Source organism: Carcharhinus amblyrhynchos, chromosome 32, assembly GCF_965287045.1.
Source record: "Carcharhinus amblyrhynchos chromosome 32, sCarAmb.v2.hapA, whole genome shotgun sequence".
In the NCBI taxonomy this organism is placed as follows: domain Eukaryota; kingdom Metazoa; phylum Chordata; class Chondrichthyes; order Carcharhiniformes; family Carcharhinidae; genus Carcharhinus; species Carcharhinus amblyrhynchos.
Window position 1 is genome coordinate 8,910,119 of NC_137355.1, and position 23,014 is coordinate 8,933,132.

The following is a 23,014-nucleotide window of genomic DNA, read 5'->3' on the forward strand; positions in this document are numbered from 1 at the left end:
ATATTATTCTTGAATACTCTGTTGGTACATGAACATTTAATATGCTTATATATCCTATCATATATGCTTTATTATATTTGTACAACATTTCTGTGTACATCAACGTTAAAATGGCAAGGCATTTTAATGCTGAATACCAAAATGCCACACAAGCGTAATTAAATATTTATCTATTAATATGAATAGCAATTTTAGATTACAATGACCAGAGCATAATATACTCTGATTTTACTTCAGCATGAAAGTTAAATTATTGTTGCAACCTCTGCCCTGTAAAAAGTATTAATCTGTGTTCAATGTGGTGAGGAAAATGGCTTCTATCTGGATTCTCTACAATATCAGAGGTCATATGACTAGGAAGTTACATGATAGGCAAACCCAAAGTACACAACATCCACAGCTTCTAGCCTTAAACACAGCGATGTCATTGTGATGCCATTATGCAGTTTCTTAAAGGTACATTTTGCATATCACAATAGAACCTTTAACTTGACAAACATTCTCAGATAATTCACAGATGTTTGGTGAAATGTCTTTGTCTTTTGTGCACTATATATGTGCAACACTATTTGGATCTCATGAATGCTCATAAAACAAATCCCATCAGGTATTTCAATCTTGCATCTCGCCAGCAGGAAATTACGTTGGCATCAAACCCAATTGCTAATGAGTGAGGCGCAGAAGGCAGTCTTCAGTCATCAGAGACTTTTGGGTTGAGTGCAACAACTTTCTGCCAAAATGCTGTGGTGTAATCATTTTGTCAGGAGATATTGGTTCCTCCCTCTATCTCTATGCTGAGTCAGGCTTCATGCTGCTGTGCCCTTGCAGCTTCCTGTATTATCAAGTCTAATTAGTAGTGCATCTGACATTGGGGACTACAGAGGTTTTCTTGTCCGTGGTGCCACACAGCACAACTGTGCTGCGGGACTCATCCTGTCACCTCAACAAAAGTCTGAAGTTTAACCATGGGTGGAATGCAAGGTATGGCCAAGGAAAGTGGGGGAAGGGGGCAGTGATGTGGTGTCTGAACAAAGGCAAGGTGGGCAATGTGGAAGGAGGGGGTTGGGGGCGGAGTGCCACATGGACTCTCAATGGCATGCAGAGGGTCAAGGAGGTGGGTGAGAGGATGAACAATGGAAGGCAATGGGAAAACCTAGGGGAAGGAATCTGGCCCCAAAAAGGCTGTATAAAAAGCTCACAAGCAGATCAAAATGATACCAAATAATTTATTGGAAAGGGAATACACAAAAACATCAGATGTACTGCATACAGTGGGGTATGGGAACCTTACAGGTGATGGGCTCAGGGGAGGGTGGTTGAATTAATGATTCTGCCCCACAGTCTATAGTAACTGGATGAATGAACCAGATTTTGCCAGAGCAGGACATCTTGTAACATAAACCATTGGATAAGGCACTAAAGGAGGTAATTTTAGCCCATTGTGCTTGTACTCAAGAGAGATATCCAATTAATCGCACCACCCTCCTCGTCCCCTTCAAATATTTTTTTCAATTTTTCTCAAGTTGTCTCTGGTTCTTTTGTCAATTAATTATGTCTCAGACTTCCAATTTACCATTTAAGTTTTAAAGTTTCTTTTCCCACAAAGTTGCTGTAAGTGCTGATAACATAAGCAAAGGAAACAGGGCATCTAGGACTTGGGTAGACAATAGGACAGGCAGTGCCTATAAAATTAAAAATTAAATAAAATTAAAAATTAAATAAAATTAAAAATTAAATAAAATTAAAAATTAAATAAAATTAAAAATAGCCAATGTTGTTCCTTTGCTTAAGGAGGGTAAGCAAGAATAATCAAGGTAATTACAGGCCAGTGAGCCTTACATCAGTGGTAGGGAAATTGTTGGAGAGAATTCTTCGAGACAGGATTTATTCTCACTTGGAAATAAATGGGCATATTAGTGAGAGGCAACATGGTTTTGTGAAAGGGAGGTCATGTCTCTCACACTTGAGCAAGTTTTTTGAGGAAGTGATGAAGATGATTGATGAGGGCAGGGTAGTGGATGTTGTCTACATGGATTTCAGGTCCCTCATGGTAGGTTAGTGCAGAAGGTGAAGTCACGTGGGATCAGAGGTGAGCTGGCAAGGTGGATACAGAACAGGCTCGGTCATAGAAGGCAGAGGGTAGCAGTGGAAGGATGTGTTTCTGAATGGAGGGCTGTGACAAGTGCGTTCCTCAGGGATCAGTGCTGGGACCTTTACTGCTCGTAATACGTATAAGTGATTTGGAAGAAAATGTAACTGGTTTAATTAGTAAGTTTGTGGATAGCGATGAGGATCACCAAAGGATACAGCAGGATATAGATCGGTTGGAGGCTTGCGCAGAGAAACGGCAGATGGAGTTTAATCCGGCCAAACGTGAGATAATGCATTTTGGAAGGTCTAATGAAGATAGGAAATATTCAGTAGATGGCAGAACCCTTAAGAGTATTGATAAGCAGAGGGATCTGGGTGTACAAGTACAAAGGTCACTGAAAGTGACAATGCAGGTGGAGAAGGTAGTTAAGAAAACATATGGCACACTTGCCTTCATTGGCCGGGGCACAGTTTAAAAATTGGCAAGTCACGTTACAGCTTTATAGTCGGGCCACACTTGGAATACAGTCCTCAATTCTGATCGCCACAATACCAGAAGGATGTGGGGGCTTTGGAGAAGGTACAAAAAAGGATTTACCAGGTTGTTGCCTGGATGGAGGGCATTAACTATGGGGAGAGGTTGGAGAAACCTGGTTTGTTCTCACTGGAACAACGGAGGTTAAGGGATGACCTGATAGAAGTCTACAAGATTATGAGGGGCATGCACAGAGTGGATAGTCAGAAGCTTTTTCCCAAGGTGGCAGAGTCAATTATTAGGGGGCAGAGGTTTAAGGTGCAAGGTTTAAAGGAGATGTACGAGGCAAGTTTTTTTTTATACAAAGGGTGGTGAGTGCCTGGAACTCGCTGCTGGGGGAGATAGTGAAGCAGATACAATACTGAGTTTTACTGAGCATCTGGACAAATACATGAATAGGATGGGAGTACAGAGATATGGTCTCTGGAAGGGTGGGGAGTTTTAGCTCAGTCGGGCAGCATGGTTGGTGCAGGCTTGGAGGGCCGAAGGGCCTGTTCCTGCGCTGTAATTTTCTTTAATCTAAATGATTGAGAAGTAAACAGAGAGCATTAAGGAAGGCGATTAAAGTGAGGTAATTCAATGCCAAACAAATATAGAAAGAGCAACTGATCAAGAAAGAAACACTAAATTGAAAGGAAGATAAACCAAATAAATGCAAAATTAAAATCAGATATTTTTTAAAACTCGCAAATAGGATTGTTTGTTTCAGGCAATGCAACTGGCTGTCATCAATCGCCATCAAGTTGCTAAAAGGGTAACTATGCCAACAAGTACCACATTTAACATTCCAATCTGCAAATGCAAGAATTCCATAACAATCAGGGAGATTAAATGCAAGATGCTATTCTTGAAAAGCTACGAGTGGAGCAGTGCAACTTTTTAAAATTTGAACCTGAAAAGTTCCTTTGGTTTTAAAAGAAGTAACAATAGAGTCATAGGTTTGAAAGTACAGAAAGAGGCCATTTGGCTCATTGTGTCTGTGCAAGCCACCTATCAATTCTCATCCCATTTTCCAGTGTTTGTTTCGTAGCCTTGTATGCCATGACGTTTCAAGTGCGCATCTAAATGCTTCTTAAAATGTTGAGGGTTCCTATCTCTACAACTCTTTCAAGCACTGAATTCCAGATTTCTACTACCCTTAGGTGAAAAAGTTTTTCCTCAAATCCCTTCCAAATTTCTTGCTTCTTCCTTAAATCTGTGCACCCCTGGTTATTTAACCAAGTGGAAAAATCTATGCATCCTGATTCTTTAACTAAGGGGAAAAGCTTATTTCTTTCTATCCTACCAATATCCCTCATAATTTTATACACCTATGTAAATGTGATCTCAAAACTTGATCAGTATTACAAATAACCAAATTGCAAATAATTCAGTAGATCTAGCAGTCGTTAGGCCTCCAAAGAGAACTGAAGTTCAAAATTCAGCCTTCATTAATTTTTGAATTTCATTGGTCCTTCACCAATAACCAAATTCTGCTATGTAGTTAAACACCCCATTTGAAGACGGAGACAATACAAACACCAACCAATGAAACAAACTTCCTGTTGATGAATCCCACAGCAGATCCCCCGATTATAGCAGGTTACACTGTTTTACCTGATAAAGTAAGAACACCTAGTGGGCAGTGAAATATGCACACATCTTCAAAACATTAGAGCATGATTTTTAAAAAAAACACAAACAAGACATACCAGTTCCACGCATCGGACACATCTCTGGAATACCAGCTGACCAACACTGACCACTGTCACAACAACACTGCGATTTGGTGTAAGATTCTGGAAGTCCATTAGTGCAATGACCATTAATCAGATTAGAGTAGCAAATTCCAGTACGACCATCTATTGAGAAGGAAATTCAGTTACTGGTTTATGCAAATTCATTGAGAATTTTGCTACATTTCAATACATTTTTGTAATATTACACAATTAGCAATAAATAGGCTGCTGTATTTTTTCCAATTTGTATACTTTTAGTGCACAGAAAGCAAATGTAATGATTTGTATTTTGGGAATCTGTTATTAACCAATCATTGCAACAAACCATACCTGATGTCTATTTTTATTTAAAGCATAATGTAACAACTATATGAAAGTCCAGTGATCTAGGTGTTTAATTTATTAGCATGTAGAGTACTTGTGCTTTCATTCCCCCTCCTGTTTCAGAAGCACAAGCTGAATAATTTTACGAGTTGCTGCCCCGCCACATTGGGAGTTCAAACACCGAACATGGGTGAATACCAACCACTATTTTCTGTTCCTTCAATTCAATATATGAAACTTGTGGATGGTTTGAGGTGCCTGAATGTGGTATGCCTGAATTCCTGAAGGAGGGTAATATAAAACTTATAATATAAAAGCCCTTTGTTTTAAATTTACTATAAGTAGATTAGGTCAAGGTAAAGATTACAAAGTGCCTTATACATAGAATAAGGATTCATTATGTGCCTAATATGCAAAGGTATTGTCTGTATAACCACAATTTAACCAAGTATTATGAAATTAAAATATATTCTTAATGTGTTTGTAAACCTTGGCCAATGGGTTACCTAGCTGTTTAGCATGATGGAAAACGGATAGTAGTAGATGGACCAAACTCTTCTGCAACAATGGAGGACAGACAGAGCAGCTCTCCTTATCAGCTGAGTGAGGTAGCTGCAAGTTGATCAGAGTTTTGGAATATATGGGAGTTTTCTAATGCTGATAATGGGACTGGATATAGACAAGGGAATTGACTCCTCCACCAATTAAAATTTGCAGGTGATAGCAATAGCCTTAAATCTGCTGGATTTACATAGGTTTCCTAGTAACAAGGGAAGAACTTTCAGGTGCAACGGACTAATAAGCTCCTAATCCTGCTGACAGGTAGAGTGTTACTGACTAAGATAATAATATGTAATATTGTAATTGGACCCTCCAGTTTGGGTGACAAGTTAGGCAGCAACTCAAAGTATTAGAAGAGTATATCAATCTCAAACTTATACTGTTACATCAGAAAGGTTAGCCAATGCTTGCTATCTTTTCTCCTGATGCACGCATTAGTAATAATTAATTTTGCTCTTTAACTTGGTCTCTGTATTGGTTGAGTTCAGCTGAGTACAAAAACTACTCCCCCCCCCCACTTAAGAGGGACACGCCAGAAAATTCCTGTTACAATTCCCAAAGATAGGAAGAGTGCAACTGAGGAAAATGAATATAGACTTAGAGTTTGGTGAAAGCGAAAGATGGTTGTTATCTTTTGCTTTTCTATCTTTCTCACTCTGCAGGAACTGGTACTTTCTCTACTACAGGGAAAAGAGCAATCCATTTGGTGAGTTTTTGGAAAGTGGATAAGTTCAATTTTATCCCAAAGGTTTAAAATAATACACAAATTGGTGGTAAATACAATATATTAAAAACAACATATTTAAATGAATAATATAAGTTAGTTCTTATTTAAAACACTAAGTATGGCAGGACAGGTGATGTTTCAAGGCTTCAACATACGGACATTACAGGACAACACTAATCCAGGGCTAACACATCGGTATTAAGTAGCTGTGGCTTTAGGAAATTCGGCTTAGGGTCACTGAGCTGCAGACTCTGCAGCACATCAGGGATGGGAAAAAGTTACCTGGATGCTCTGTACCAAGACGCAGTCCAGATGGCTGTTTTGCCTGCTTGGTGCCAAGGTTTGGGGTATCTGCTCACGGGGAGGTGGAAGGAACTCAAATGCAAACAGATCAACTATGATCTTATAGGATGGCACAACAAGCTCAAGGGACTGAATGACCCACTTCTACTCCTAGTTTGTATGGATGAAGGCTCCATCCTGGGAACATGAACTTGTGAAAGTACCCATTCCATCACACTCCACTGAATCACATTGTCCCCTTCTTTTCTAGGTACTTTAACTGTGCCAACGTTACTACAAGTGGGTGTTAGTCTACTAAGTTTACTGACTCTAAATGCTCCATTTTCTTTTTGGTCTACTGCTGATACAATTGCAAACTTTACCTGAATTGACTTTAAGATTTACTTATCAGCAGGTAAAAATACACCTTCTAATTGTGAACCAGTTGCTCTTGAAGTTATGTTTGAGTGAAAATCAAGTAGCACAAAGATTTCTCAAATCTTGGCATCAGCATTTTTCATGATCTAAAACTGTAGATCATGTTTCTTTCTTTTTCTCAATGTGCTAATATTTTCCTTTCCAATGACAACACAATTAATTCACTAAATCTCAATAAATTATAACCTAACCAGGATTACTGCTGTTCTCTAAATTCCTTCTGATGCTTACACATCTTTTCAGAAATAAGGTGAGCCAACCTAGATTGCACTGGAGAGGGTGCAAAGGAGACTTATCAGGATGCTACATGGGCTGGAGGGTCTGAACTATGAGGAGAGATTGGACAGGCTAGGGCTTTTTTCTTTGAAGTAGAAGCTAAAGTTTATTTATTAGTCACAAGTAAGGCTTACATTAACATTGCAATGAAGTTACTGTAAATTGAAGCAGCAAAGGTTGGGAAGGGACCTGATAGAGGTGTAAAATATTATGAGTATAGGTAGGGTGGATGAGAGGCATTTTTTTCCCAACACTAGACATCAATAACTAGACTTAACTTTCCTTGTAGCCTTCTACTTTATCTTAAGGTGGAAACTTTTTCACCCAGAAGGTGGTTGGAGTCTGGAACTGACCGCCTGAAAGGATGGTCGAGTCAGAAATTCTTGCAACATTTAAGAAGTGTTTGGATTTCCATTTGTGCTGCCATAACCTCCAGGGCCCGGGGCCAAGTGGTCAAAAAGTTGTCTTTATAGGTCAGTATGGACATCTGTGCTGTAAACATCTATGAATCTAGGCAAACAATTTCAACCAATGCTTTCTCATTAGAAGGACATTTGTGAACCAGATGGAGTTTTCCAACAAGCAACAATGGTATCATGGTCATCAGTAGATTTTAATTCCAGATTTTTTTAAAATTCAAATTCCACCATCTGCGTAGCTGGATTTGAACCCGGGTCCTCAGATCTTGAATTGAGTTTCTGGATTAATAGTGTACCAATAATACCTCTAGGCCATCGCCTCCCCCTACTTAGCCATCAACCAAAACAGCATCACAAAACAAGAAAATATATGTTACAGATCTGCAAGATACAGAGCTTCTTTCAGTATCACAGGACACAAATTATTATAATTCCCATTGAAATTTGTGATTAGCCCCCAGTGATCCATGGAGAATCACTGATCTTCCAGTGGAGCTCATTGAGCATCAGTTTCTCTGGTAACAGGCAGTGGCTTGCCCAGATAGAATGCATCACCTGAGCCTTTTATAAGGCAAGTCCAGAACTGGACCTGCCAAACTGTAGAACCTGGCAGGGACTAGTGTTGTGTACACCATGGTACTTTGCATTCCGCAAATAAACTATGTTCCCATACTGTTGGGCTTCCTGAATCATTACCAATTAATAAAACTCAAGTTTTTAAATACATAAGAAATCTTAATATACTGTTTATCTCCCAAGCAGACCTCTAGGTGTTCCTCAGTTTGATTTACTACTGTTAACTGGTTAGCTATTAGCAAATCCATTTATGACAAAGTTCAATTTCAGAAACTGCAGATTTCCACAGAATGTTCATCAAAATACAGTTTTTAAACTTTCAAATTTCCTCCCTAAATAAAGGTAGTTTCAAAGTGGTGTGGGAAGAGTGGTGTAGGCATAGATGAGAGATCAACATGGGAAAGACAGAAGTGTATGGGGATACATGGAAGAGATAGAACAGAACATAGGATGGCAGAGGAAGAAGGGGGTAAGTTGGGAGATGGAAAGGGGATGATATTAGATGGATAAAAGGAATGGTATGAAAGGAAAAGGAATGGTATGAAAGGAAAAGAATGGGAAAGATGGCATGGCATGGGGTTTAAAGAGTCTTGTTATGATAAAGGTACTAATTTTGCCACAAATATATATCTATCTATAGATCTACATCTAGATATAGATACCTATATCTATCAACAGATAGATATCCACTTTATCCAAGCCTTCATAACCTTTAAAACCTCCATCAGGTCCCCCTGCCCCATCCTCCAGTGCTCCAATGAAAACAATCCAAGTTTGTTCAACCTTTCTTCATAGTCCATATCCTCCAAACCAGGCAACATCCTAGTAAATTTCTTCAGCACCTTTTCCAATGCATCAACACCCTTCTGGTAGCGTGGTGACCAGAATTGTACACAATACTCCAAGTACGGTCTAACCAAAGTCTTATACAGCTGCACCATGATTTTCCAATTCCTATATTCAACTCACAGAGAACGGGGTGACAATTTTAATTGCTACTCCCTGCAGACAAGGGGGACATCTCCAACCCATCAATACAGATGGGCAACACCCCCCTTCCCCCACCTCACTAAATGTTCAGGTATCCACCCACCCACACAACACAGATAGGAGTGACACAGGGGAAACACCTATATGGGAGAAGCAAAGACCCCACCCACCTAACAGTGCCATCCTGGCACTACCCCATGTTATGCTGGCCAAAGCTCCTACCTACTGGGAAACCTGGACCTGTCAATCAACGCTGGTAAAAGATGTTGGAGTAAGAAATTTAATAAAAATACTCCAGTTCAAGGCTTTTAGGCTTCTCAACATAGCCCAACATAATTGAATGTGAAATAAGCACTTCAAAAATTTCCAACACATCAAAGGGAAGGCTTTCACCTTCATCTGGCGATCTTTGAACTTGACATGCTAGGGGAGACACATCAAAGGTTTAAGTCCTCGCTTAGCAACAGATGCACCTTTAGCCCAAAAAATAGCAGTTGGAGATAAATAGTAAGAGAAAAGTCAGCACTCGCAGCTCTGCTAGAAGCAGTTGGTTTTAGAAGGCTAAAGGGGGAACATCCCTCAGCCTTGCTAGAAGAAAAGCTATGCTATACAATTATGGTTGAGAAAACAGATGCCAGTAACTTAAAGAAGTTTCCAATAAGCCTAATGTTAAAGGTATTAGAACAGAAATCTATTCAATAAGTAAAAGCAGAGAAGGCTGAGACGCCAGAAAGATATCTGAAGTGATTTTCAGGTTTGAGAGATTTCACTACGGCCTGTGGAACGTGATTTGAACAACTGTGGAAATTGTTGGTTGAATCTCAGAGTCTGTGTAAAAGCATTTCAGACAATGGAAACCTAAAGGGAGTGAGGCTGGATTTCTTGTTAAAAAGTGAAATGGAAGCTTTTTTTTAAAAAGGCTAGGTGGAAAACCTGGAATGGATTCTTAATACAAACAGCTGGTGGAAAGTGATGTTTGAAAGAAGATTTTAAAGCCTGTCTTCTTGGAATGGACTTTGGAAACTCTCACGTGACAACCATCTGGGGCTATTGAGGGAGAAATCAATGGAAAATCGGTTGACCGGCCATTTGGTTTCAGAGTAGAGTGTGTCTGACCAGAGCCGGCCTGTGTGTTTAAAGGGACTACGTGTTACTGAAACCATTATAGCTTATGCTACACCCTGTAACCAACATTAACCTTAAAATCTGAGAAGATAAGTGGAAGTGAAGGAGTACTGTATTACAGACAAACTTTTTGTGATTATTATTTTTTTTCTGTTGTTAAGTACTAATTAGTGTCCTGTGACTCCATTCCACCACGTTTTCTAAAAAAAAAATGAAGATTAGTCTTTTGAACTAGGGTTCTATCTGGAATCTTCCCATCCAGTAGTAACACCACTGGGATTCTAACATTAGGAAACCAAACTTTTGCACTAAGTTAACTAAATACTTGTTTTCCAGTATAGAAAAGGGTGTCTGCCTAAACAAAACTCACTTCCACATTTTCAATTAATTATAATTTCATATTTTTTTAAAAAAACAAAGATGAATGAAGATTAGATATACTGAAGTAATCAATACATCACACTTGTCTTAGATTAGAAATGTTAATTATGAAGAAAGTTGCATAGTTTAATAGATGAAAGGATGCCAACATTCCTTTTTCCACTTTAGGCAAACAATCAAATCGCTACAGCTGACACCACATTAATAAGGTTTCTATTTGTGATTAACACTCCTTTCGCATTTTATATTTGCAAGACATTGGTTGAATTCATGAGTATCTTACGCAACCATTGGATACAACTTATGCACGCTATACTATGATATTGTGATATACTTGGATTTCCAAAAGACATTTGATTAGGTGTAACATCAAAGGTTACAACACAAAGTAAGAACTCATGGTGTAGGGGGTTGTTTGTTATATTAATGGATAGAGGATTGGTTAGCTATTAGGAGCAGAGAACTGGGATAAATGGCTCATTTATGAGTTGGCAAGCTGTAACTACTGAAATGCTGCAAGGATCAGTGCTGAGACCTCAATTATTTACAATCTCCATCAATGACGTGGCTGAAGGGACTGAATGTATGATTATTAAATTTGCTGAAGACACAAAGATAAATAGAAGAGTTGTGAAGAGGACACAAGGAGTATGTAAACAGGTCTAGACAGGTTAAGTGAGTGAGCAAGCAAAAATCTGACAGATCAAGTATAATGTAGGAAAATGTGAACTTGTCCACCTTGGCAAGAATAAAAGAAAACCATAAAATTATTTAAATGGAGAAAGGTTGCAGCACCGAGGGATGTGAGTACATGAATCACAAAGAAGAGGAATGGATTATAAAAGTGGGGAAGGTTTGCTGTAGTTGCACAGGGGGTTTGAGAGATGACATCTGGAGTACTGTGTATAGCTTTGGTCTCTTTATTTAAGAAATGATATAATTGGATTAGGAGCCATTCGGAGAAGGCTCATTTGACTGATTCCTGGGATAAAAGGGTTATCTAATGAGGAAAGGTTGGGCCTTTATCCATTAGAGTTTAGAAGAATAAGAAGTCATCTTATTCGAACGTACAAGATCCTGAGGAGAATTAACAAAGCGCATACTGCGAGGATGCTTCTTCTTGTGAGAAAGAATATAATTAGGGGTAACAGCTTAAAATAAGGGGTCTCCCAATGGATTTCTTAAAGATCTTTAATCTGTGGAATTCTCTTTCCAGGACAAAGTGGCCTACTCAATAGGTACCTCTTCGGCAAACATTCACTCTCTCCATCACCAACACACAGTGGCAGCAGTGTGTAGCATCTACAAGATATGCTGCAGGAACTCACCAATGCACCTATAGCAGTGCCTTCCAAACCCACAACCACTACCATCCAAAAGGACAAGGGCAGTAGACACACAAGAATATCACCACCTGGAAATTCCACTCTAAGTCTCTCACCATTCTGACTTGGAAATATATTGCTGTTTATTCACTGTTGTTGGATCAAAATCCTCCCTGGATACACTGAGTGTACCTCCACAAAAGGGACTATAGCGATTCAAGAAGGCATCTCACCACCATCTTCACAAGGGCTATTAATGATGGGCAATAAATGCTGGTTTGTAGAAAAAAATTGGAATGCTTCATTCAGGATGTGTTCCTTTAACATCTTTCACCAGGCATTATTTATAAACTTGCTGAATTCCTAAGGATTATGAATTATAATTATTATATTTAATAATTTTTCTCTCCAATTCTCTCCCCAAAGCAGTGACTTAAGATGGGAAAAGTTCCATAAGTTTAAAAGCTCTACCACATTTAGACATCCCACGTACATCCACAAGAGAAACTAATGCAGGAACAATGAACATAGAACACTACAGCACAAATGGGCCCTTCGGCCCACAAGTTGCGCCGATCATATAACATAAGAACATAAGAAATAGGAGCAGGAGTAGGCCATCTAGCCCTTCGAGTCTGCCCCGCCATTCAATAAGATCATGGCTGATCTGTCGTGCCTCAGTTGCACATTCCCACCCTCTCCCCATAACCCTTAATCCCCTCTCTTATCAAAAACACATCAACCTGCGTCTTAAAAATATTTAGCGAGGTAGCCTCCACCACTTCAACAGGCAGAGAATTCCAGAGATTCACCACCCTTTGAGTGAAGAAATTCTTCCTCAACTCCGTTCTAAACCGCGCCCCCCTTTATCTTGAGGCTGTGCCCCCTAGTCCTACTGTCCTTTGAGCGGGAAGAGTCTCTCCACCTCTATCCTATCCATCCCATTCATCATCTTATACGTCTCAATGAGATCTCCCCATATTCTTCTAAACTCTAACGAGTACAAGCCTAGTTTATTCAGCCTCTTCTCATAGCTCAACCCCCTCAACTCCGGCATCAGCCTAGTAAACCTCCTCTGCACTCCCTCCAAGGCCAAAATATCCTTGCGTAAGTACGGCGCCCAAAACTGCACACAGTACTCCAGCTGCGGCCTCACCAATGCCCTATATAGCCGCAGCAAGACATCCCTACTTTTATATCCCTACCTACCAGGCCTATCTATAACCCTCAATCCCATTAAATCCCATGTAATCATACAGAAGTCTCCTAAAAGACCCCAACAAGTTTGCCTCCATCACCACTGACGGCAGCCGATTCTACTCACTCACCACCCTCTGAGTGAAAAACCTACCCCTGATATCTCCTCTGTACCTACTCCCCAGCACCTTAAACTTGTGTCCTCTCATAGTGACCACTTCAGCCCTGGGAAATAGCCTCCGAGAATCCACCCTATCTGTACCTCTCAACATCTTATAAACCTCTATCAGGTCGCCTCTCATCCTTTGCGTCTCCAGGGAGGAAAGACCTAGCTCCCTCAACTTATCCTCATAAGGCATGCCACCCAATCCAGGCAACATCCTTGTAAATCTCCTCTGCACCCTTTCAATAGCTTCCACATCCTTCTTGTAGTGAGGCAACCACAACTGCGCACAGTACTCCAAGTGGGGTCTGACAAGACATTATCTCCTGACTCCTTAACCCAATCCCTCGATTAACGAAGGCTAGTACACCATACACCTTCTTGACCACATCCTCCACCTGCAAGGCCGATTTAAGAGTCCTATGGTCCCGGACTCCAAGATCCTTTTGATCTTCTACACTGCTAAGAGTCCTACACTTGATATTATACTCCTTCATCCCATTGGACCTGCCAAAATGGACCACTACACATTTTTTCGTGTTGAAGTCATCTGAAACTTCTCCGTTTAGTCTTGCATCCTATCTATGTCTCGCTGCAACTTCTGACATCCCTCCAGACCATCCACAACACCACCAACCTTCGTGTCGTCGGCAAACTTATCAACCCATCCCTCCACTTCCTCACCCAGGTCATTTATGAAAATGACAAACAGCAAGGGTCCTAGAACAGATCCCTGGGGCACTCCACTGGTGACCGGCCTCCATGCAGAAAAAGACCCATCCACAACCGCTGTCTGCCTTCTGCAGGCAAGCCAGTTCTGAGTCCACAAGGCAACAGCCCCTTGGATCCCATGCCCTCTCACTTTTTCAAGGAGTCCTGCATGGGGGACCTTATCAAACGCCTTTCTGAAGTCCATATAAACCACATCCACCACTTTTCCATCGTCAATGCGTTTAGTCACATTTTCAAAGAACTCAACTAGGCTCGTAAGGCACGACCTGCCCTTGACAAAGCCGTGTTGACTACTTTTGATCATACTAAACTTCTCTAAATGTTCATAAATCCTGTCCCTCAGTATCGTCTCCATCAACTTACCAACCACTGAGGTCAGACTCATCAGTCGGTAATTTCCCGGGCTATCCCTGTTCCCTTTCTTGAAAATAGGAACCACATCCGCAATCCTCCAATCCTCCGGAACCTCTCCCGTCTCCATCGACGATGCAAAGATCATCGCCAGAGGCTCTGCAATCTCTTCCCTCACCTTCCACAGTAACCTGGGGTACAACCCATCCGGTCCCGGCAACTTACCTATCTTGATGTAATTAAAAGTTCCAACACACCCTTTTTTTTCCAAAACGTCCACATACTCAATCTTTTCAGTTGTCACAAACCTGCAGTACAACCTCCCAGATCATTTTCCACCGTGAATACCGAGGCAAAGTATTCTTCTGGTTCCACACAGACTTTTCCCCCTTCACCTTTTATAGGTCCTATTCCTTCACATCTCATATTTTAACTCTGCACATATTTGTAGAACGCCTTGGGGTTCTCCTTAATCTTACCCGTCAAGGCCTTCTCATTAACCCTTCTGGTTCTCGTAATTTCCTTTTTAAGCTCGTTCCTACCCCCGTATACTCCTCTAGATCCTTAACATCTCCTAGCTCTCTGAACCTTCTGTACACCTTTCTTTTCTTTCTGACTCGGTTCATCACAACCTTTGTGCACCACAAAGTATGTAATGCTCTTCTCACCTTATTTCCCAAGTAACCAACTTCAACCACTCAGTAAAGCCTGGAAGTACTGTGGCAATGTTACATGAATGGAGATCTTTACCCCCTCCATAGTACATCCATGGAATTGGACATTCCACAGATGATTTAATGCAGAATGTTAGCCTGAGTTTGTGTTGATTAAGCGCCAACTAGAAATCTGTAGAAGTGTGTTAAAAGATTATGAAAGGATGTATGTCACATGGCACATACAACAGCTTACTAACATCAGAACAATGTCTTAAGCAAGCCAAACAATAATTAGAAACAGACACTTCATTCTCTTTTTGCAAACATCAAGGTCACTACAGATTTCCATAGCAAATGTTAGATATAATTTTTCAAACTTTTATACTGATGTTCCATCTGCAAATGTTGTGAAAACCCTCATATCTTATCTCTACATTTTATTATTTAAATGGAGGTTGACCTGGATTAGGCGGTAACACCTACTTCTTTGCAACAGTAATTTCCAATCTCCTTATAAGATAGAATAATTAGATGCTATTGCTTAGCACTGCTATCTTTTTTCACAACATACCTTGTCTAATTTCATGCTACCGTTCAGTCACCATTTTTGTTGACATCCTTTTTTCACAGAACTATCAATTTTACTAAAATCACTTACTGACTGTTCTTCGATAAAAATTAATAGCAGATAATTCCACACACCATCTACAGTAGAAATACATTTTTACTGACCTGCCCTTTATTTTTATAATTACTTTGGTATAAGGTTCAAATAAATTACTGCTGTTATGCGAAAGACTTTTAGTCGTCTTGAACACACCAATTCCTTCCTAAGCTTTTACTCTTTCACAGTATGTTGTAAATCAGTGAAGAGTGTAATAGCTAAAACAGAAATGCTGCTTTGCTGTCACCTTTATTTGATTTTTTTTTATTATTATCACATGTATTAGCATGCAGTGAAAGAATTGCTTTTTGCATGCTATACAAAGCATACTATGCATAGAGAAGGAAAGGAGAGAGTGCAGAATGTTGTGTAGGGTGCTGTGAAATAACAACTTAATATGAGGTAGGTGGAAGTCAGAGGCTGAGAATTCACCTCCTGACTCCTCCAAATCTGTCCATCATTTGCAAGACACAATCAGGAGTGTGATAGAATACTTTCAACTTGCCTGGATGAGTATGGCTTCAAAGGGACTGAAGAAGTTCAACATCACCTAGGACAAAGTAGTCCACTTGATTTTGATTTGATTTACTATTGTCACATGTATTAGAATACAGGGAAAAGTATTGTTTCTTGCATGGTATATAGACAAAACATTCATAGAGAAGGACAGGAGAGTGTGCAGAATGTAGTGTTACAGTCACAGCTAGGATGTAGAGAAAGATCAACTTAGTGCAAGATAGGTCCATTCAAAGGTCTGATGGCAGCAGGGTTGAGTCAGAGGTACATGCCCTCAGACTTTTGTATCTTTTTCCTGACAGAACGTGGTAGAACAGAGTATGTTTGGGGTGCATGGGGTCCCTGATTATGCCAGCTGCTTTATCGAGGCAACGGGAAGTGTAGACAGAGTCAATAGATGGGAGGCTGTTTACATAATGGATTTGGCTTTGTTCACGACCTTTGTAGTTTATTGTGGTTTTGGAAAGAGCAGGGGTCATACTAAGCTTTCTATGGTGCATCTGTAAAAGTTGATGAGAGTTGTAGCAGACATGCCAAATTTCCTTAGCCTCCTGAGAAAGCAGAGACATTGGTGGGCTTTCTTAACCATAGCGTCAGCATGGAGGAACTAGGGCTGGTTGTTGGTGATCTGGTCACCTAGAAACTTGAATCATAGATTTTTAAAATCTGATTTCTCTCTCTGATATCTGATATTCATAGCTCTGGTCAAACTACTTATTTATAATAATGCCTTCTATTTTGACCTAGTTTGTGATGGATAACCTATGATCTTGACCTGAAAAGTTAGCAATCATGTGACCCGAGTGGACATGCCATTAACAAATTTAATTTCTCAAGGCTTCTTTGATAACACCTCCTAAACCCACAACCTCTGCCACACAGGACGATAAGATCTGTTACATGTGGGAATTAGAGTAAGAAGTCTGACAACACCAGCCTCAAGTCCAACCGATTTATTTGATAGTAAACTCACAAGCTTTCGGGGTTTCTCCCTTCGTCAGGTGAATGGAGAGTTCTGGCCTCAGACAGAGCATATAACAGCACAGACAGTTTACAGATTACTGATTAGAATGCTAGTCTTTACAACTAACCTGCTATTCAAGTCTTAAAGATGCTAACAATGTGAGCGGAAAGAGCATTGGGCACAGGTTAAAGAGATGTGTATTGTCTTCAGACAGTACAGTAAGTGAGGTTTTGCAAACCCAGGCAAGTCATGGGGGTTACAGATAGTGCGACATGAACCCAAGATCCCTGTTGAGACCATCCTCATGAGTGAAGAACTTGGCTATCAGTCTCTGCTCAGCAACTCTGCGCTGTCGTGAGTCATGAAGGCCGCCTTGGAGAACGCTTGCCGAAGGTCAGAGGCCGAATGCCCGAGACCGCTGAAGTGTTCGACAACAGGAAGGGAACAGTCTTGCCTGGTGACTGTCGAGCGACGTTCATTCATCCGTTGTCGTAGCGTCTGCATGGTCTCCCCAATGTACCATGCTTCGGGACATCCTTTCCTGCAGCATATTAGGTAGACAATGTTGGCCGAGTTGCAAGAGTATGTACCGTGTACCTGGTGGATGGTATTCTCACATGTGATGATGTCATCCATGTTGATGATCCGGCATGTCTTGCAGAGGTTGCTGTGGTAGGGTTGTGTGGTGTTGTGGTCACTGTTCTCCTGAAGGCTGGGTAGTTTGCCGTGAACAATGTTCTGTTTGAGGTTGTGCGGTAGTCTGAAGGCAAGAAATGGGGGTGTGGGGATGGCCCTGGTGAGATGTTCGTCTTCATCAATGATATGTTGAAGACTCCGGAGAAGATGTCGTAACTTCTCCGCTCCGGGGAAGTACTGGACGATGAAGGGTACTTTTTCCACCGTGTCCTGCATTTGTCTTCTGAGGAGGTTGGTGCAGTTTTTCGCTGTGGCGCATCAGGACTGTCGATCGATGAGTCGAGCGCCATATCCTGTTCTTATGAGGGCATGTTTCAGCGTCTGGAGGTGTCTGTTATGATCCTCCTCATCTGAGCAGATCTCGTGTATACGGAGGGCTTGTCCGTAGGGGATGTCTTCTTCATCGTGTTTAGGGTGAAGCATTGAGAGATTATCTGTGGGCTTGCGGTACAGTGAGGCGCTGAGGTGACCGTCCTTGATGGAGATGCGCGTGTCTGAGAATGCAACCGATTCTGGAGAATAGTCTATGGTGAGTCTGATGGTGGGGTGGAACTTGTTGATGTCATTATATAGTTGTTTCAGTGATTGTTCACCATGAGTCCAAAGGAAGAAAATGTCATCAATATATCTAGTGTATAGCATCAGTTGAAGGTCCTGTGCGGTGAAGAAATCTTGTTCGAACCTGTGCACGAAGATGTTGGCATATTGAGGTGCAAATCGGTCCCCATGGCTGTTTGTGTGTCTGGATGAAGAACTGGTTATTGAAGGTGAAGACATTGTAGTCCAGGATGAAGCGGATGAGTTGTAAAATTGCATCTGGAAACTGGCAGTTGTCGGCGTTGAGTACTGAGACTTCTTACCGTGTTTACCCCAGTCCAACGCCAGCATCTCCACAACATGTGGGAATACCAGCAATTTCCACTTTTGGTGATATTCTGACTTGGAATTATATCAACGTTTCTTCATCATTATTTGATCAAAATCCTGGAACTCCATCCCAAACAGCATAGTGGAATACCTTCATCACTTGGACTACAGCGTTTCAAGATAGTTCACCACCACCTTCTCAAGGGTAATTAGGGATCTGCAATAAATGGTGCTCAATGATGCCCAAATTCAATAAATGAATAGAAAGTTCAGCCAGGAGCAGGAAGTAAGTTTTACGATGAGCTTGGAAAGATCTGAGGGAGTGGGTAGAGTCACTGCAAAATGATAGAAGTCACAGGGTAGAGGGGATAAAAGATTTTATGCCATGACCAGCAGCTGCAATGGAAGTGAACTTCTTTGAAAGGTTCTCATTTTTGTAACATCCAATAGTAGACCCAAGTGGCTGTCTAGTGCCATAAACTTTGGAGTATGTGGCACATTTCAGTTACACTCTTTGTTCTAAACCTGAGCTTCAGCTCATTCATTGATTTTTCTGTTCAAATATTTGATGCTGTTGCAGTATGCCAAACATAGTTTCAGCTGTGACCCGCTAGTATCTTCTGGACTTCCAAGCCATTGACTCCTGAAGCTCCTATTGAACTGAAGTAATCAACAACGGCTTCTGTGCCAATGCTAGAGTGATACTTCTACATAGCTTACTCTTGGAATTCCATTTTAATTTCTGCTCCTCTTTGCACTAGAATTTTACCACAATTTGATCCAGTAGAGTTGCAGTACAGTCATATACAATCAGAAGGAAGTTTTCCCTGGAAGTTCTTCACATTGACTCTGGACCCCATGTAGTCTCATGGCATCAGGTCAATTATGGGCAAGGAAACCTCCTACTGAATATTGCCATTTTATGAACACCACTTGGAAGAAGCATTGTGAATAGTAAAGGCGCAGAATGTGCTCTAGGTGGAGTGGAAGTTCAATATCTACCACCAAGAGTGGCTCAGTCCTGAAGGACTTATCTGCCAGACTGGACCTGTGGCAGGTAGTGAGGGAACCAACAAGAGGGAAAAAAATACCTACTTGAGATCATATTCACAAATCTACCTATCACAGATGCTGTCTATGACAGTATTGATAGGAGTAACAATTGCACAGTCTTTGTTGATTTGAAGTTAAGTCTTTACATTGACGATACCATCCATTATGTTGTGTGGCACCACAACCATTGTAAATTCGAACAGATCTAGCAACTTAAAACTGGGCATCAACGAGGTGTTGTGGGCGAACAGCAGAAGGAAAATTGTATTCAACCACAATCTGTAACTCATAGCCTACATATCCCTCAATTCATTGGATCAAGTATTGTGCAATGCAGAGAGTATGCCAGGAACAGCCTCAGGTTGTAGACTGAACTTACCGGCCAGGTAAGCATGCTATACAACAGAACAGCATGCAACATGGACAGAGCCAAGTGATCCTGCAAACAATGAATCAGATCAAAGCTCTGCAGTCTGGTCACATGAAATCAAGAATGTTTTTTGTTCTTTATTGTTTCATGGGATGTAGGTGTTGGTAGCAAGACCAGCATTTGTTGCCCATCCCTAATTACCTTGAACCAATTGGCATACTAGGCCATTGCAGAGGGCCATTGTTGTGGGTCTGAATTCACACATTGGCCAGGCAGGATAAGAACATCAGCTTTCCTTCCCTTAAAATTCACTAACTGCCATGATGGAAATTGAACCCATGTCCCAGAGCATTAGTCTGACTCTCAAGATTATTCGTCTAGTGACAGTATCAATATGCAACCAACTTATCTTCCTGACTCCCCAAAGTCTGTCCACTATCTACAAAGTAGATAACTAAACTACTAAGAGAAGGTGGCACCACAAATATTCTGATAAAACCCCGGCCGTAGTACTGAAGACTTGAGCTCAAGAACTAGCAATGCCTTCAAACAAGATGTTCTAGTGCTACAATACTGACATCTACTCAACACTCGATTACCCACGTATATCCTGCCCACAAAAAGTGACAAATCCATAGCCATTATTTCCCCATCAATCTACCTTTGATTATGAATAAAGCAATGGAAGGTGCTGTTGACAGTGTCATCAAGCAGCACTCAAACAGCAATAATCTGCTCACTGATGCCCAAGTGAGGTCTGTCAGGACCACACAGCTCCTGACTTCATTACGGCCTTGGCCCAAACATGGACTGAAGAGCTGAATTCAAGAGGGAATGTGAGAATGGCTATCCTTCTTCAAGGCTGCCTTTGATCAAGTGAGCATCAAAAATCCTGGTAAAAAGTAAAGCCAATAAGAATCAGGGGAGGGCTCTCCACTTGGAGGAATCATATTCAGCACAGAGAAAGGATTTTAGATCTCAATTAGCTTAGTCTCAGGACATCACTTATGGAGTTTCTAAGGGTAGTATCCTAGACCCAAACATTTTCAGTTGCTTCAACAGTGATCTTCCCCCCACCATAGGATCAGAAGCGGGGATGCTCAGTGATTATTCCAGTGTTCCACATCATGTAGGATTCCTTAGACACTGAAGAAATCAACATGCAGGAAGGCCTGCACAACATTCAATTTACATTTATAATATACAGATGTTAGACAATGCCCAACACCAACAAGAGAGAATGTAACCTGTCTCCCCTTGACACTCAATTGATTACCATCATTGAATCTCTCAGCACCAACATCCTACGGATTACTGTTGACCAGAAATTTAACTGGACAGGCTCAGGGGCTAAAGTTAAAAACTTACCCCCCTGGCTCCCCAAAGTCTGTCCACCATCTACAATATTGCTCCAACAACACTCAAGAAACTTGACACAGTCCAGAACAAAGCAACTGACTTGACTGGCAACTCATCCACTACATTAAACATTTCCTCCTTTCTGCAGCAATGCAGTTATTGCAAAGTATATACTATACAAGATGCACTGCAGGAATGTACCATGCAAAGTGCCTTCAGCTACAGCTTCCATACCTGCAACCTCTATTACCTGGAAGGGTTGAGACCACCACCATCTCATGGTGACACGATGGCACAGTGATTAGCATTGATGCCTCACAGCGCCAGGGACCTGGGTTTGATTCCCAGCTTGGGTCACTGTCTGTATGGAGTCTGCACGCTCTCCCTTATGTTTGCGCATTTCCCCAGGGTACTGCTTCCACAGTCCGAAAGATGTGCAGGTTAGGTGCATTGGACATGCTAAATTTTCCCTCAGTGTACCTGAAGAGGCACTAGAGTTGGACAGTAACTTAGTTGCAGTGTTAATATAAGCCTATTTATGACAAATAAACAAACTTTAACCTGCAAATTTCCATAGCCAAGCCACACATCATCCTAACTTGGAATTCTAGGTCGTCAAAAACCCAGTAACTAAAACATATTCTGATAAACATAGTTGTGGTTAGATTGATATGTGGCTCCTATCCAAATGAAAGGTAGTTGATTATCCTTTGTTCAATTAGGGACTTATAACAAATAGTGAGTGACATCCATATTCATACCCATTTCTGCAACTTTAACACAACTCATTATTGTGTGCGCCCTGGCAGCATTGTGGCACAGTGGTTAACATTGCTGCCTCACGGCACCAGGGACCCGGGTTCAATTCCAGCCTAGGGTCACTGTCTCTGTGGAGTGTGCACATTCTCCTGTGTCTGTGTCTGCTGTTCCTTTGCTTTTGCAGGTCAAAAACCTGGAACTTGCCTCTTAACAGCTCTGTTCAAGGCTCACTACCACCTTCTCAAGGACAATTAGGGATGGGCAACAAATGCTGGCCTTGCCAAGAATTCTCTCATTCCATTAAATAAAAACAAATTTGTTTCTAATGAGCCTTAATTTTTCTTGAAAAGAGGGCTAATTCATACAAATGCATATTCAAACAGGAGCAAGTTTTAAAATAGTAGTCAAATTTGGAGAAAGGCCATTGCAACTTCCTACCAATATGATGGTATAACTATTTATAAACATGTCTCTTCTGATAAATTTATAGGAAAATATTCCCCTCAACTTCCCTTCATAGTAATAATCTATAATTTAGAACTATTTTTCTTTGCCATTCTCTGAATTATCTTCACAACCTCCAGAGTTCATTTTTCAATGCATTAATATATTTTCTACACATTTTGTGATAAGCACAACATTGGATTTTGTCCAGTTTTTAGCTGGTTGAACTAAGCTATTATATGTGAATCAGTTGAGCAAGTTTTCCTGGTGGATAGAAATCTGCCAATTTTTCAGAGGAATGGACTTTTATCTTGTTAGAATCAGCCACTCAGGCTAGTCGCCTGTCAATGATGGAGTAAAGATCTAACTAGGAGGTTATTTCAATCTCACAATTGATTTCACCATTCTGCTCTGTGGCAATGAAATGTACAGCTACCTTAAATATTGTTGGGGAA

The 23,014-nt window shown here is 40.9% G+C and overlaps 1 protein-coding gene across 2 annotated transcripts in view; it reads right to left on the bottom strand.

Moving 5' to 3' along the window:
- The window catches only part of LOC145360729 (fibrillin-1-like), a 407,592-nt gene that overhangs the window by 212,639 nt on the left and 171,939 nt on the right, over positions 1–23,014 (bottom strand). For both annotated transcript variants that reach the window (XM_080216108.1, XM_080216109.1), the window contains exon 9: positions 4,318–4,467. In XM_080216108.1, coding sequence (XP_080072234.1) covers positions 4,318–4,467 — 150 coding nt within the window. The remainder of the gene's footprint in view (positions 1–4,317; positions 4,468–23,014) is intronic.